Here is an 18,104-nt window from a genome sequence, read left to right as displayed (position 1 = left end):
ACATTTGCTTTAAAATGAGAAATAGAATCAACAAGTTATATTTGAGGATGCCTGTTGGTGCTGCAGTCAGAATGAATGAACAACTCTGGAAGACAAAGATACCATTAAGCTGCAATCAGAACTCAGAAATGCCACCCAGAAAGAAAGATACATTTATAAATAGCTCTGTTTCAGAGGATAAGCCAAATCCATCCAAGATCTTCATGACTGTTGGTTTTTAGTTCATCTCTACTCTTTGCTGTTTATATCCTCCATTCTAGTAACATTTATGAGGTGAATCCTGGAGGCTAGTCACATTGATGTTCTACCTTATGGTTGCATATATATTATGTTTAATTATAAAAATGATATCAGCTGTTCTGAGTTTACATTTTATTTAGCTTTATTTATTGTACCTAGAGTTGAAATTTTTTTAATTCCCCATTGGCCTTATTCTTCTCTTTAATGTGTAGGCCTAACTTCATAATGAAGTAAGACTTTTGGTGAGGCCATTTATGAGTCATGAGATTTAAAGTATTTATTTATTTTACCATTAGTGTTACTAACCATCTTTTATGTTTCATATAGTTTGTTGGTGTTTCACGAATTTTTTGGAGTCACTCTGCTCATCAGAGATAAGTTGGACTCCTTAAGAAACACACACACACACACACACACACACACAAAGAAAAATATAATATCTATTTCACCAATTTATTTCTCTTCCTTTCAATGCTTAGTTTAATCTCTACTTCTCCTCTTTAGTAACAAACAACAGCCTACCAGGCAAGGTGGCACACATCTGTAATCCCAGCAGGCTCTGGAGGCTGAGGCAGAAAGATATGAAATTCAAAGCCAGCCTCAACACTGGTAAATTGCCAAGCAACTCAGTGAGATTCTGTTTCAAAATAAAATACAAAATAGGGTTGGGGATGTGGCTCAGTGGTCAAGTGCTCCTGAGTTCAATCCCTCCTGTACCCTCACCCCACCAAAGAACAAAACAACCCATAAGTCATCATGAAATTTTAAAACACTCGAATTTTTCAAAAATAGACTATTCAAAACTCACAATTATGGATTTAGTATTTTGAAATTTAGGACTACTTATATTTAAATTTCTTTTAATAGATCTTATCTTTTCTTTAATGGTGTTTAAAGTTCTTGCAATATGTTACCAGAAAAGTATTAAAAGATACTACTTAAGTTTCTGAGTACTATTTCATTTCTCTTTGTGTATTTAAAATGCAGAAGAAAAACACTAACTATCATGCTTTAGTTATGGCAATCAATTATGTAAATAGTCACAAGAATCTTCCAGAATGGATAATTCACCTTGCCTGACTGGGATGATCATTCTTTATATCATCAACTTTTCTCTCATGAAGATGAAAAAAATTATAGATTTTTTTCCTGATAATTTTCACAGTCTGCATGGAATTGTCCATGACAAAATATGCTGGGCCATACTTCTAGCCTCCATTCTTCATTGTAGCTTTAAAGCCTTTATAGGAACTGATAATATTTTTTAAAAATTGTTGGTACGCATTTTATCCAATATTTAAGACTACAGGTAATTCATTAGATATGCCATTGTTATTTTCCTTACCTCATTAATAATCTCAGTGTGAACACTGAGTATCCATTTGCCTTCTAAATTCTAAGGTGGATAAGCATTCTCTCTTTGCTGATAACTGCCTCTGAAGGGAAAGAAAACATTTCAAATGTTGAAAACTTGGATATATTTCACCTATCATATTTATGTGTCTAAGGCAAGGTTAAAGTTGGATCTACTGTAAATTATCTGAAAGTTCATTGTTCACCTGAAAAAGGAGTAATACAGGGGCTGGGGTTGTTGCTAAGTGGTAGAGTGCTTGCCTAGGATGTGTGAGGCACTGGGTTTGATTCTCAGCACCACACATAAATAAATAAAGGCCCATCAACAACTAATAAAATATTTTTAAAAAGGAATAATGCAAGAGGGGATTCTGACCAAAATGTTAGAACAAAATCTGACTCAGACATGTAAGAGAATGGATCCTGAAACCATAACTCTGGCTTCAAACTTTGGTTCTGCTATTTGGACAGATTCTTTAAACTCTTAATTTCTTTATCTATATGGTGTGACTGATAAAAATCCCAGAAGAAACAGGTCCTTTATCCCTTGGGTTTCAATTTCCATATCTATAAAACTGCTTTCAATATCGCTTTAGTTTAAAGTCTGTGGCTCTGATACTCATTGCCTTACTTCTAGATTGACTGTAGTTTTACACTGTAAATGCATTAATAAAACAAAACAAGATTACTCATTATTTAACTGTATTGTTATTATTTGCATATCAGTGTAGAAAAATAGAACCTATTCTCTGTAAAATAGTTCCATTTTAGACCAAGTGATACACAAGATTCTAAACTTTTGCATTACCATAAAATCTTCAATTCCTAAAAATAAACATATATAACTACAATGAACTAAATTGAAATAAGTTTGAAATTTAATTTCAGGTAAGTTTTATAAGATCTTATCTCCCTTGGTTAAATTATGCAGAAGAGAAATGAAGTTCCCCTGATGAGGGTGCATGAGGAGATTGAGATATCTTCTTGCTTTGTGTACACCATTATTCTAGTTCATGCACTAGAATAATAAATTACAAAATTTAAGCAATAACAACATTTATTTTAAAAATCTATAGACTTTTAAAATGATTTTCATTTGGAAATATCCCAGATGAGCTTTGGTTTCAAAATACTGTGTTAATTCATAACTTAAGACGCAGGGTGGCGCTGCAGGCTAAGATTGTGAATGTAGGTCCCTTAAAACCTCCCATACACTTTTGTTTCAAGACCTTATAAAAGACACGCGAGAAGCTGCGCAAATAATACGGAGTTGCCAACGGATTGGGGCATCAATATACAATTTAAGCTCAAAATCAACTCTGTGAGGGTTCCTCCAAACAGGAAAACAAGTGTTCCACATCTCCAGTCTTCTTTGGGGTTTCCTGAAGTACTTGGATATAAGCAACCGGACTACAACATGGGGAAACTACAGAGAGTTCAATCGAGCAGGCAAGTGATAGCCTTTATTTTTACGATGTTTTTGTCTCAGATTCGCCCAGAGTCTCTTCGTTATTCTGTAGAGGAGGAAACAGAGAGCGGCTCCTTTGTAGCCCATCTGACAAAGGACCTGGGCCTGGGAACTGAGGAACTGGCAGCCAGGTCTGTTCGGGTTATGTCTGATGATTATAAGCAGCGTTTGCTGTTGGATCCTCAGACTGGCGATTTGCTTCTGAAGGAGAAAATAGACCGGGAGGAACTGTGTGGCCCTATTGAACGGTGTGTACTGCATTTCCAGGTGTTTCTTGAAATGCCAGTGCAATTTTTTCAGGGAGAATTATGGGTCCAGGACATAAATGACCACTCTCCAGCATTTACTGATAGGGAAATGCTCTTGAAAATACCAGAAAACAGCCAGCCAGGGACTCTATTTCCATTGAAAGTAGCCCAGGATTTGGATGTGGGTAGCAATGGGCTTCAAAAATACACCATCAGTCCCAATTCTCATTTTCACGTCCTTACACGAAATTACAGTGAGGGCAAGAAATACCCAGACCTGGTACAACACAAAGCCCTGGATAGAGAGGAGCAGCCTGAATTCAGCTTAACCCTCATGGCTCTGGACGGTGGCTCTCCACCTAGGTCTGGAACAATCACAGTTCGAATCCTGATCATGGACGTCAATGACAATGCTCCCGAGTTTGTGCATACCCCATATGAGGTGCAGGTCCTGGAGAACAGCCCCTTAGATTCCCCAATCCTCAGCGTCTTAGCTAGGGATGCAGATGCTGGAAACTTTGGGAGTGTTTCCTATGGCTTGTTTCAACCATCTGATGAGATTAAACAAACTTTCTCAATAAATGAAGTCACAGGGGAAATTCGACTGAGGAAGAAATTGGATTTTGAAAAAATTAAATCTTATCACGTGGAAATTGAAGCTATAGATGGAGGAGGCCTTTCTGGAAAAGGCACTGTGTTTATAGAGGTGGTGGACGTGAATGACAATGCCCCAGAACTTACCATATCGTCACTCACCAGCTCCATCCCAGAAAATGCTCCTGAGACCATAGTCTCTATATTCCGTGTTGGAGATAGAGATTCTGGAGACAATGGAAAGATGACTTGCTCTATTCCAGATAATGTGCCCTTCATTCTAAAACCGACATTCAAGAACTTTTACACCCTGGTGACAGAGAGCCCGCTGGACAGAGAGAGCAGAGCAGAATACAACATCACCATCACAGTCACCGACTTGGGGACGCCCAGGCTAAAAACCGAGCACAGCATAACCATCCTCGTCTCTGACGTCAACGACAACGCCCCTGCCTTCTCCCAAACGTCATACTCGCTGTTGGTGCGCGAGAACAACAGCCCCGCCCTGCACATAGGCAGTGTCAGCGCCACAGACAGAGACTCAGGCACCAATGCCCAGATCACTTACTCGCTGCTGCCAACCCAGGACACGCACCTGCCCCTCGCCTCGCTGGTCTCCATCAACGCAGACAATGGGCAGCTGTTCGCGCTGAGAGCGCTGGACTTCGAGGCCCTGCAGTCATTCGAGTTCCGCGTGGGCGCCACAGACCAAGGCTCACCTGCGCTCAGCAGCCAGGCGCTGGTGCGAGTGGTGGTGCTGGACGACAATGACAACCCGCCCTTCGTGCTGTACCCAATGCAGAACGCCTCTGCACCCTGCACAGAGCTAGTTCCCAGGGCGGCAGAGCAGGGCTACCTGGTCACCAAGGTGGTGGCGGTGGATGGAGACTCGGGCCAGAACGCCTGGCTGTCATACCAGCTGCTCAAGGCCACCGAGCCAGGGCTGTTTGGCGTATGGGCGCACAATGGCGAGGTGCGCACCACCAGGCTGCTGAGCGAGCGCGACGCGCCCAGGCACAGGCTGGTGGTGCTGGTCAAGGACAATGGCGAGCCTCCGCTGTCTGCCAGCGTCACGCTGCACGTGCTGCTGGTGGATGGCTTCTCCCAGCCCTACCTGCCGCTCCCGGAAGTAGCGCCTGAGCGCGCGCAGGGGGACTCGCTCACTGTTTACTTGGTCATCGCCTTGGCCTCGGTGTCATCGCTCTTCCTCTTCTCTGTGCTGGTGTTCGTGACAGTGAGGCTGTGCAGGAGGCACAGGGCGGCGCCTCTTGGTGTTTGTTCTGTACCTGAGGGCCACTTTCCTGGCCACCTGGTGGATATCAGTGGAACTGGGACACTGTCTCAGAGCTACCAGTATGAGGTGTGTCTAGCTGGAGACTCTGGGTCTGGTGAGTTCAAATTCCTGAAACCAATATTTCCCAATCTCTTGCTTCAGGACAGTGGAAATTAAAGAAAGCCCCCACCTGCACTTATAGCTTTGTATTCACTTAATTGTTTTATTTTGTTCAGTTAATCCCACATTAATTTGAGCAAACAACCGATTGCAAGGTCTTTTTATTAAGAAATTGTGTTTCTTGAACATTGATAGCACTATCCCAACCATATCCTCCTGATAGTGCTTAATTTGTTCTTTGTTATTGGTAGTTAATGTAATTAGCATTTAAATTACAGTATGTATTGAATGTGTTTTCTCCCGAATTTGACTTTATCTTGGTGAATAATGTTTCTCTAAGTAGAAATTACTCAATAGTACTGAAATTTTAGCAACGTTTAAAATTATTTAATATTAAAGCTTTTATGAAGTCTTGAATTGCTATTACTTGTGGTGCCTGTCTTTACCATATAATTTCATCTTTTCAACTCCAGAGTGTTTGAAATTCTATTTTATTTCATTGGTGCTGGGGATGGATCCCAGAATTTCTTGCATGCTAAGCAAGTATGCATTCCACTGAACTTCAAATCCACATGAATTTCTTTGTATTTACATTGGCTTTTCTGGTTGAGTATACTACTGATGTAAGCTCTCTGAATACATGTAAGCTTAATATTTAGCATATTTTTCTCCCAAATTGTATATAAATTTGAATTTTGTTAAAATATCAGTACCTTAAAATTGTGACCCATTTGTGACACCACCTGATAGATTATCTTAAATATTTGGTTACTGTATACTTAGTATATTATATGGGTTTATAAATATGAATATTAAATTTAAAATAATTCTAATCCACAAATAATAAAGATAAAATCTTATATAATTTCTTATTTTGTTTCAATAAATAAAACTGTTAACTGGCAGATGGTGTGACTCTGTGGTAGAGCATGCATGCATACATGCAAGGCCTGGTTTCAATTCCTAGCACCAAAGCAAAACCAAAAATTTTGTAGAAATTCTGTTAAATAATATCTTGCTATCAAGCTTTAAAAAATAATCTTAGAATCTGAAATAAACCCTAAACTTCTCCAAAGAATTTGGGACATCTGATTTTGCCCTTCCTTTTGGCCTACAAATACAAGTGTAAGTGTAGGATCCTTTTGTTTTTCATTGTGACCACTGTGCTACATTCCCAGCCCTAATTGTAGTATCATGTGTTTTTCTGCAGCTTCTCCCCACTCTTTCAAAAGTGTTAGGAAATTTCTCCTGAATTTCAGGAATTCTATTGAATTCTGATTATCAGTTGATCTCAGATTTTTCACTTTACATTACTTTGTGGATATGGAAGGTATTTATCAACAAAATAATGCATTCTTTTCTGTGTTTGATTATCTTCTGTTTGTTAATGTAACCTTTAGTTATTTTGATTTAGTTTAACTTTCAATCCTACTGAAGTTGCATGATAATATGTATATCATTTAAAGTTACACATTCATTATGTATAAATATTATTACAAATTATTAAATTATTTACAATTTAATATTAATATTTATGGAACACTACTTATGCACTAGGTATGCAGTAACCAAAAATTAATATAATCTCTGACATATCACATATCAAAATAAATAATATTTTGTCTCTGAACACATTGGAACAGTAATTAATTTACCTGAATTATAATTGTTTTATATTGTGTTCAGTAAGCCAATAGGTGGATAATATGATTTCTAACTAGTAAATTCATATGAATAAAACTCTATGAAGACATCATTGAACTTTTAGCAGAATATGAACAATTGAAAAGGTTACTTTATAATGTAACACATTTATTTTTAAATCTCAAGTATAATTCTATTGAAGTTTAAAGTATACACATTTTTCACTGAGTTATTCTTTTTTCCTAAGTATATATTGAAATAAACAAAGGTAAATTGCTATTTGTTATTCTTCAAATATAATTTTTTGCTTTCCTTCCTTTTAAAAATTTAAGTGAGGCAGAGACAAAAATAACAAAACACAAACATGTAAGACACAAATATAGAAGTTAACACTAATGACTTTTCAATTTATTAGCTATTTAAATGAAATAGTTTTATGTATGACAATAAAAAAATCAAATTGAAGGCTTTACCAATATATTTCAATACACAAATATCCAAGTTCACTTTTTTTTTGGTTTATCCTAGGCTAGTTTAATTTGTATAATCACGTAAATAGACTGAACAAATAAACACCAAGAACCCACTTTATCCCTGGAAAAAGCATGAATTATTCCTTACCAGCAAGGAGCCACTACAAGACTATAGAACAGATCAACTTCTGAAATTCAATTATTGGAATTTAGCAATAAACATTGTAAAATTTCACAATATGCACACCTTATAAAAATGTGTCAATTTGGTTGTCATAGGAAAAAAATAGGAAATGGAGGCAAAATATCTTGATAATAACACCCATTTAAACATTTTTTTCCTCACTCAAATATACACAACTTTTGTAATTCCTTTGTTGTTTATAGGCACAGCATGTAGTGAGTTCAATGCATTTTTTCTGGGGGCAAAATTTTATTGAAGGTAATATAGCACATATCACTCAGATTCCTACTTTCTTTATAATCAAAAGTTGCAAAAAAGGATTTTTTTAAAGTGTGAAGTTAAATCTCATTTATATTTTTGGTGGAATTCTGCTTCCAGGTTAAATGGATTGTCTGACAGCAGAAAAGCAACCATGAAAATTGGCTAAATATCAGAAATTATTTCTCTACAGGAACAGAGGGCAGATTATATGATAAGAAATAAATGGTTTAAGATTTCTGAGAATACTTAGGCATGAGAACTGAGTCCTACAGTCAGTTTTCCCCCAAGGAAATTTGCTAAGTCAGAAAACTAACAACAGACTCTTAAACAGGGACAGACTAACTTCTATAGCCTTTAGTAGACTGGAAAATTCAAGCTCAGGATCAGTTTCCCCGCCCAGGTCACTTGTCAAACTCAGGATAGCCCAGGGCAGAAGTTTGAAAACCCAAGTAGAAAATTCTTAGAAAGCAGAATGAATTTTTCTTTACTATTCAAATATTAGAGTTTGGGATCTGGCATAGGAAGGGGCATAGAAAATATATCAATTTTTCAACTGAAAATTCTGTAGGCAAGGTGCTTATCAGGATGTCAAGGATCCTTGACTGTTTCAGTAAACACAATTTGACTAGTTGAGGGTTCTATCAGGCTGACATAGGAAAAGGTAAACTCATCCTAGGGAAATACAATATCACTTTCATCCTGGACATCTTTTTACATAAATATCCAGAATTGAGTGAAAAGTAATAGACCACCTATGCACAAAACTGGATGTCTGAGTAAAACCATGAGAAAAAACATAATACAAATGACCTCCAGATAATCCAGATAGTATAATTAATGTTAAAATAAGCATGAATAATATGTCAAAAATAAGGAACAGTAGAGAAAATAGACATAAAAAGATTTTGACCTGACAACTGAAATCTTAAAATGAACATTGAACATTTTATAATGGCAAAATTATAGTATCTGACATAAAACTATTGAAATAGTTTAATGCCATAGATATAGAAGACAACAGGAATAGTGGATTGCAAGATAGGTTAATATAAAATATCCAAATAGGAGCACAAAAAATAATGAAAAACAACATTAATGACATGTGAAACATAATGAAAAACTCTAACATACATATGATTATAATTCTAGAAGGATAAGAGATAATTGAGTGGTAATAAGAAATATTTGAACAGTTAATGACCAAGAATTTTCCAAAACTGTCTTTAACTGTTCAAGATATTCACAGCGACCCAATCAGGATGTAAATTTTTAAAAAGTCCAAAATAAAAAATCAAGATCCAAATTAAAGAGAAAAAAATCTCAAAATCAATCACATAAAACATCACATATTATTTTTAAGAAGCATTAGTAAAGTTAATGTTAAACATAAATCCCAAAACCAAAAGAAAAAAGAATGCCCTTTAAAGATAAGAAAATTATTAGCAGACTAGAATTCTATCACCAGCAAACATTTCCTTCAACAATGAAGTTGTCAGACAAACAAAACCTGAGAGAATTAATCACAGTCACACCTGCACTAATGGAAATACTTCCAGTGGAATTCATTAGGCAGAAGGAAAACAGTCCTAAAGGGATCACAGAATTGCAGGAAGAAACAAAAAAGATAGGAAGGGTAAATATAAATGAGTATTGATTTAATGTTGATTATAATGGGCAGTGTTAGTAGTTTCTTGAAGGAGTTAAAATATGCATTAAATTTAAGTTCATAATAACAACAACAATGTGAGAGGTAGAGGCATAGATTTGGAGAGTTCTAATGTTTTAATTAAAATTATGGAGTTACTAGGATCAATATTTTTATTAGATTCTTATAGATCAAAAATGCATGCTGAGATTTCTTGAAAAACCACTTAAAGGATAATCAAAATAAAACTATTTTAAGGGAAATTTCATATAACAATTATTTGAATGCCAAAAGAAGAACAAAATTTCAGGAGTATGTAAAAAATAATTAGATATTAATTATAGATGGGCAGATATCAGATATTACATTAATAATGCAATTGAGCCAACAATATTGTAAACTAAATTAAAGAAAACTCAACTATTGCTATAAAAAATATATGGGCTTTTGAGAGAAAGAATACAGAAATTTGAAAGTTTAAAATTGGAATAAGATTATAATACAAATGATAGCATTTTAGTGTAGCTATATTCACAAAAGATAAAGGAGACTTTTAGGAAAGATACATTGCTAGCAATAAAGAGAGATGTTTTACCATCTCTCTTTCACACCAGAAATATGTGAGTTTTAAGACTGAATATTTCCCTCTATTATAAGTACAGAATAAAATAAAATATCAAATTGATGAAATACAAATTAAAAGTAGACAAACCACAATCTTCTCAATTTCTATAGAATAAGACGACAAAGCACATATGCATGCATCCATGTATGTGCACACATACACACATACAAGAATTCTGAAGATCTAAACAACACAAACATCACATTCAAATACTTCAACATCCACAGCACACTCATGCATACATATTATTATTGCTTGTATATAAAATGTGAAAATGACCCATATTCTGGGTTGTAAAACAAGTCTCATATTTAAATAAAAGATATTGAGATGACTCAGTATACTTTTTGACTGCAGCAAAATAATGCAGAAATTAAAATATGACAAGAAATCCCCAAATACTTCAAAATTAATAATAAAACCCATGAGTCAAAAAGAAACCACAACAGAAATTTTCAAGTAATTTCAACTATGTGAAATGTAAGAACTGACATATCTATTTCATTGAACTTCTATTCTCCCCACCCATCTTATTGTGTGTTAGCTTCCATCTCAGAGAAAACATTTGACCTTTGGTTTGAAGCGGGGGGGGGGGGGGGATTGGTTTATTTCACTTAGCATGAAAGTCTCCAGATTCACCCAGTTACTGGCCAATGTCATAAAGTCATTCTTTTTTTCTGTGTAATACTCTGATATATATATGCCATAATTTCTTTATCCATTCATCTGTTGATATACATTACAATAGTTAAAATATCAAATACCTGGAAAGAAATCTAATAGAATATTCATAATAATCTTACACTGAAAACCACAAAACATTATGAGATAATCCAACTAAAATGAGGAATATACAATGTTCACTAATTGAAAGACTCAATAATGGGAATGATGAGAATGCTAGTTCTTCTCCAGTCAATCTATAGATATAATAAAATCCTAAAAAAAATTTTACTTAATGTCTTTTTGAAAAGTAACACACTGAATATAAAGTTTGTATAGAAATACAACAGTACAATAAAAATCAAAGCGATCTAGAAGAAAAAGAATAAAACTAGAGATATCACACCAAAGGCATGGTCCATAGAAGAAATAATTGATAAGTTGGACTTCAGTACAATTAAAATTTTCTGCTCTGCCAAAGAGTCTACAAATGAAATGAAAAGACAGGTCACATATTAGAAAAATATTTGAAAAAGGCATATTACTAAGGACTATTATCCAAAATATATAGACTGTTAAAACTCAACATAAGAAAACCAAGGCAGTAGGATACAACAGACACTAGTATGGCAATATGTAAATCAATGGAAGTGTAACTGATGTGATTCTGCAATCTGTATACGGGGTAAAAATGAGAGTTCATAACCCACTTGAATCAAAGTGTGAAATATGATATGTCAAGAACTACGTAATGTTTTGAACAACCAACAATAAAAAAAAAATAAATAATTAAAAAAAGAAAACCAACATTCTCATTTAAAACTGGACAAAATAACAAACAAATTTACCAAAGAAAATAGATAGATGGCAAATAAGCATGTGAAAACATGCTGTATATCATATGTCATCAGGGAAATGCAAATTAAAATAACATTGGGATACCACCGAGAAACCATTAGAATGTACAAACTCTAGCTCACTGACAAAACCAAAAGCTGAGGAAGATTGGAGCAAAAAGAATTATCATTCACTGCAGATGGGAATGAGAAATGGTACAACTGGCTTTGGAAGACAGTTTGGCATCTTTTTACAAATCTCAATATACTCTTACTATTTGATGCAGCAGTCTTGCTCCTTAGTATATATTCAAAAGAGGTGAAAATTTAGAACCACACAAAAACTTGCAAGGTGATGTTTATAGTAGCTATATTCATAGCTGTCAAAATCAAGATGTCTAACAATAATCAAATGGATAAGTGAACTATGGTACAGCCAGACATTGAATATTATCATTCAACACCAAAAGAAATAAGTAAATATCCATCAAACCATTGAAAGTCATGGAGAAAAATCTCAATACATATTGCTAAATGAAATAGTCAATCTCAAATGACTCTATAATGTACTACTCTGACTACGTGACATTTTGGAAAAGGCAAAACTGTTGAGACAGTAAAAATATCTGTGGTTTACAGTGAATTCAAGTGAGGGAGACTAGGTGATTTTTAGGGCAGTAAATTTACCTTGTATAATACTCTGAAGGTGAATACATGTCATTACACACTTGTCAAAACTCATACAATGTACAGTACAAGTAATTCACCTTAATTTAAACTATTGACTTAGTGATGATGATATGTTAATGTAGGGACAGCAATTGTAAGACATGTACAACTCTAATAGGGGATGTTGATAATAGGAAAGGTTGTGGATGTGTGGGGACAGGGATATATGGAAAATCTCTTTGCCTTCTGATTTATTTTCTGTGAGTCTAAAACTTCTCTTTAAAATAGTCCATTGATTTTTAAATGGAGGATTTACCTCTTATATACAAAATTCAATGATAAAGCTATGGTAATAAATAGAATGTGGTATTGTAGGATAAACAGAGAGAAAAATAAAATACTTAAGCCAACATGTGTGGTCACCTGATTTAAGACAATAATGTCATTTCAGAAATAATGGGAATCATCTTCCCAATTAATGGTTCAAAGTCATTTGGATATTTCCATGAAAAATGATCCTAACATTACTCACTTAAAGTAATTTAAAGTTGATTATAGTTTTCAACTGGTAAAATATAGTTATTAGTTTTTCAAAACATATAAGAATATAATATGCTTTGGAATATGCAAAAGATTTAACTAGTACACACAAACTGCCAACTATAATGAAATGTATTGATAAATCAGACCAAATTAAAGACTGCTTGATCAATGTCACCATAATAAATTTTAAATAAAAGCAATAGAACCCAACTTCTATGTGTAACCATTAAGATCTCAAAAATTATAAAAAAACAAGCATATAGTGGGAAGACATATTTGCAATTCATGCATCTGAAAAAGATATTTCAACAATATAGAAGACACTTTTCCAGTCTAATAAGGAAACAGGCAAATGTCCAAAATAGAAAAATATACAAAAGACTTCAACAAACACTTCATAAAAATGTAAATTGATAGCCAACAAATTTGTGAAAATGTGCATGTTTCATAAAGCACCAGGGAAATGCTAATTAAAATCACAATATGATATTATCACACACTCAGTAGAATGGTGAAAACTGAAAAGACAACATCAAATGTTGACAAGGATATGAAGAAACTGGAACTCCCAAACTTTGCTGGCATTATTACTACTTTTGAAAAATATTTTTCAATATTTAAAAATCTAAATATATATTTAATGCACAAAACTCCAAATCTTATGAGCATATTCAACATGTATTGTAGTAGAACCAAAAAAAATCTTAAAGCTGGAAAAGCCCCAATTTTCAGCCACTTCGCAATGTATAAACTACCATGGTATATACATACAAAACCAATGCATACAAAAAACATTAGAATAACATGACACAGATCAGTTTTACTTAATAGAATATTAACTGAAACAAGGTTGACATAATAGTAATACTCTATATCTTCATTTGTTTAAAAGTTCAAAAAAGGCAGAGATAGCTATGATAATAGAAGTCAGGATGGTGCTTGCCTTTTGGGGGCAAGTAAGAACAAACAATGAAAGAAGAATTCTTGCGTTTTGGTATTGCTTTAATTTTTAATCTAGAATCCTTTTATATTAGTGTATGCACTTTAAAATTAATTGACTTAAGATTCACTGTGATATATTCATGTATGTACATATGAAAGCTTGCTCAGATTCAATCTACTGTTATTTACCCTATTTGGTCCCTCCATCTTTTCCTTGGACTACTCTATTAATCTTTCCTATATTTTGATGGAATTATCCCAATACCCCAGCCATCTTGCCATTAGTTTCCACATATCAGAGAAAACATTCAAACTTTGACTTTCTGGGACAGCTCAGAAGTGAATTATACAAAAATATTTTCCATGAATTTGATTATATAAAAGTATATTCTAATGTTGTATATAACTTTAAAATGAGCATAAAGTTCACACATATGAAGAAAGATGACATTTACAAAAATCTCTAACTTTAATAAAAAATATGAGTATACACTGAGTTGTACACATATGATTTGTGATTTTTTTTTACTTTTTATAATGGAATGTTACACTTAGAAATCAAAGTAATTTTTGTAAAATTGAAATTTTGTAATTATATATTATCATTAATTTTATAAATACAATAAATCGTAAACCCACAATAAAGGTTTCTTGATAAATTCAGAAGAACATGAAGCCTGATATATCAATTTATTTGATTCGTACAGGGTTTTTTTACTGAAAATTAAATTAGAAAACGTTTATTTAGAAATTCTAATAACTTGAAGATAGGGCTTTTGCTATCAAAAGGGTATTGATACACAGCAGATTTAGAATTTGGAATGAAATGGCAAATATTATATGCAATAGTAAGTAAAGACACCTGGTGGCGCTGCAGGATAAGCAAGTAAATAATAGGCTCTAAATGCCAGGGACACCATTGAGCTGGGAATCAGAACTCTGAGAGCTCCCCCCAAAGAAGGAGGCATTTTAAGCGAGCTCCGGAAGACAGATCTTCAGACAAGGCACCGGTCTAAGTGCATGTCAGACAGAAATATTTAACTCAAGATTATTTAACCAAATCGTCTGAGTGGATTGTATACCGAGTGGAAGGAACTGCACCTTCTGGGCGGATTTGAACAATGCAGACTGCTCTAGCAAAAAACCTGCAGAAAAGGCAAGTCATTTTTCTTGCTATGCTGTTGTTTTTGTGGGAGGTTGATTCTGAGGCAATTAGGTATTCCATGCCAGAAGAAACAGAAAGTGGCTACTCTATGGCCAACCTGGCAAAAGATCTGGGGCTCAGGGTGGGGGAACTGGCCACTCGGGGCGCGCGAATACATCACAAGGGCAGCAAACAGCTCTTGCAGCTTGATGTAAAAACCGGCAATTTGCTTCTACAGGAAAAGCTAGACCGGGAGGTGTTGTGTGGGGCTACAGAACCCTGCATTTTGCATTTCCAGCTGTTACTCAAAAACCCGGTGCAGTTGTTTCAAATTGATGTGCAACTCACAGATGTAAATGACCATTCTCCAGAATTCCTAGACAAGGAAATGTTCCTTAGAATCCCAGAGAGCGCCCAGCCAGGGACTGTATTTCCTTTGAAATCAGCTCAGGACTTGGACATGGGTAGCAACAGTGTTCAGAACTACACAATCAGCCCCAATTCCAATTTTCGTGTTGCTACTCACAATCGCGGAGATGGCAGAAAATACCCAGAGCTGGTGTTGGACAAAGCTCTGGACCGGGAGGAAGAGTCTGAACTCAGTTTAATCCTCATAGCGCTGGATGGTGGGATGCCACCCAGGTCTGGGACTGTCACAGTTCACATTGAAGTAGTAGATATGAATGATAATGCCCCTGAATTTTTACAATCCCGGTATGAGGTACAGGTTCCTGAGAACAGTCCAATAAACTCGTTGGTTCTCATTGTATCTGCTCGAGATTTAGATGTAGGAACATCTGGGCGTGTAAACTACTCCCTACTCGAAGGTGATGAAGTTTCTCAACCATTTGTAATAGACAAATTAACAGGAGAAATTCGTCTGCAAAGGGCTTTGGATTTTGAGGCAACCCAACATTATATCATAGAAATTGCAGCCACAGATGGTGGAGGCCTTGTAGGGAAATGCACAGTGGCCATAGAAGTGGTGGATGTGAATGACAATGCTCCTGAACTAACCATGTCGACACTCAGCAGCTCTATCCCAGAAAACTCCCCAGAGATTGTAGTTGCTATTTTCAGCGTTTCTGATCCAGACTCTGGGGAAAATGGTAGGATGGTTTGCTCCATAGAAAAAGATCTCCCCTTCCTCTTGAAGCCCACATTTAAGAACTTTTACTCCTTGGTGACAGAGAGGCCATTGGACAGAGAGAGCAGAGCCCAGTACAACATCACCATCAGAGTCACTGACTTGGGGTCACCTAGGTTGAAAACTGAACACAACATAACTATCCTTGTCTCTGACATCAACGACAATGCACCTGCTTTCACACAAACCACCTACAGGCTGTTGGTGCGCGAGAACAATAGCCCCGCCCTGCAAATAGGCAGCATCAGTGCCACAGACAGAGACTCAGGCACCAATGCCCAGATCACCTACTCGCTGCTGCCAACCCAGGACACGCACCTGCCCCTCGCCTCGCTGGTCTCCATCAACGCAGACAATGGGCAGCTGTTCGCGCTGAGGGCGCTGGACTTCGAGACCCTGCAGTCATTCGAGTTCTGCGTGGGCGCCACAGATCAAGGCTCACCTGCGCTCAGCAGCCAGGCGCTGGTGCGAGTGGTGGTGCTGGACGACAATGACAACCCGCCCTTCGTGCTGTACCCAATGCAGAATGCCTCTGCGCCCTGCACAGAGCTGGTGCCCAGAGCGGCAGAGCAGGGCTACCTGGTCACCAAGGTGGTGGCGGTGGATGGAGACTCGGGCCAGAACGCCTGGCTGTCATACCAGCTGCTCAAGGCCACCGAGCCAGGGCTGTTTGGCTTGTGGGCGCACAATGGCGAGGTGCGCACCACCAGGCTGCTGAGCGAGCGCGACGCGGCCAGGCACAGGCTGGTGGTGCTGGTCAAGGACAATGGCGAGCCTCCGCTGTCTGCCAGCGTCACGCTGCACGTGCTGCTGGTGGATGGCTTCTCCCAACCCTACCTGCCTCTCCCGGAAGTAGCGCCCGAGCGCGCGCAGGGGGACTCGCTCACTGTCTACTTGGTCATCGCCTTGGCCTCTGTGTCATCTCTCTTTCTCTTTTCTGTGCTGGTTTTTGTGGTTGTGAGGCTGTGCAGGAGGCGCAGGGCGGCGCCTCTGGGTGTCTGCTCTATGCCTGAGGGCCACTTTCCTGGCCACCTGGTGGACGTCAGCGGCACTGGGACACTGTCCCAGAGCTACCAATATGAGGTATGTCTGGCTGGAGACTCTGGAACTGGCGAGTTCAAGTTCCTGAAGCCCATATTCCCCAACCTCTTGGTTCCGGAGGCTGGGAGAGAAGTTAAGGAGAATTCCAACTGCAGAAATAGCTTTGTATTCAGCTAATTGTTGTAATTTTTTTACTAATTTTGGCGAAGTTGCTATTGCAACTTCTTTCTCTTAAGTAATTCTATTGATGTTAAAGCACTCATAACCACTGTTCCATTCCTATGCACATTCCTGATAGCTCTAAGTTTCTTCCTTTAATGGCATTACTCATAGCATTTATAATCATATCAAATATGTATTTTCTCCATATTTAATCTTCTCTTGATGTTCAGCTTTTAATAAATGTAAATTAAGCAAGTAAAAACTTCTTATTTTAGTGAACTTAATGAATTTCATGACCCATTTAAAGGTTTGTATGAAATCTTGAATTTTCATGTATTTGTGGCACCCATTGTTAACATATAAGTTTATCTTTCAATACCAAAGTGTTGGCCTTGAACTAAATTTATGATTGGCTATATGTACTACTAGGTTAAGTCCACTGATCAGCCAAGAGCATAAAATCTAGCCTACTTGTTTTTCTCAAGTTGTATGTTAACTTTTCACTTAATGAATGTATTCATATACAAAAGTGTGGCCTTTTTCTTGTTGTGAACATCTCATATGCAAGACAATGATATTTTACTTGGTTAGGACTTACCTAAAATATTGTTTAAGTGTTCCATAAATACGAAGATTTAAATTTTTTTTAAAAAATCTCATTTAAGATAAACTAAAGGGAGACTATCATATAATTTGTTATCCTCCTTTACTAAGTAAAACTGTTAAATCACTGCTTCACATAATCATATTCAAAGAATAATCTCAGAACCTGAATTATATCCTAAATACCTCCAATAAATTCAGAACTCTTGAGGTCCTCATATATCTC

At 36.4% G+C, this 18,104-nt stretch overlaps 1 protein-coding gene across 1 annotated transcript; it reads left to right on the top strand.

The window, feature by feature from the left end:
* Nucleotides 1–2,804: 2,804 nt before the first annotated feature.
* LOC308654407 (protocadherin beta-5-like) lies at nucleotides 2,805–18,104 on the top strand. The gene is made up of 2 exons (XM_081303760.1): nucleotides 2,805–5,342; nucleotides 14,901–18,104. Exons 1-2 carry the CDS (start codon nucleotides 3,011–3,013, stop codon nucleotides 17,288–17,290), a joined length of 4,722 nt encoding a protein of 1,573 aa, XP_081159886.1. The 5' UTR covers nucleotides 2,805–3,010; the 3' UTR covers nucleotides 17,291–18,104.

Source organism: Spermophilus citellus (assembly GCF_964194105.1).
Source record: "Spermophilus citellus genome assembly, chromosome: 1".
NCBI lineage: Eukaryota > Metazoa > Chordata > Mammalia > Rodentia > Sciuridae > Spermophilus > Spermophilus citellus.
This window is presented reverse-complemented; position numbering and strand designations above follow the sequence as displayed.

Excerpts from the sequence above, each read along its gene's own strand:
- LOC308654407 (XM_081303760.1), top strand. The coding sequence starts at position 3,011 with ATGGGGAAACTACAGAGAGTTCAATCGAGCAGGCAAGTGATAGCCTTT. Across the intron at positions 5,343-14,900 it reads CAATCTCTTGCTTCAGGACA|CAATGCAGACTGCTCTAGCA; the intron begins GTGGAAATTAAA and ends GGCGGATTTGAA.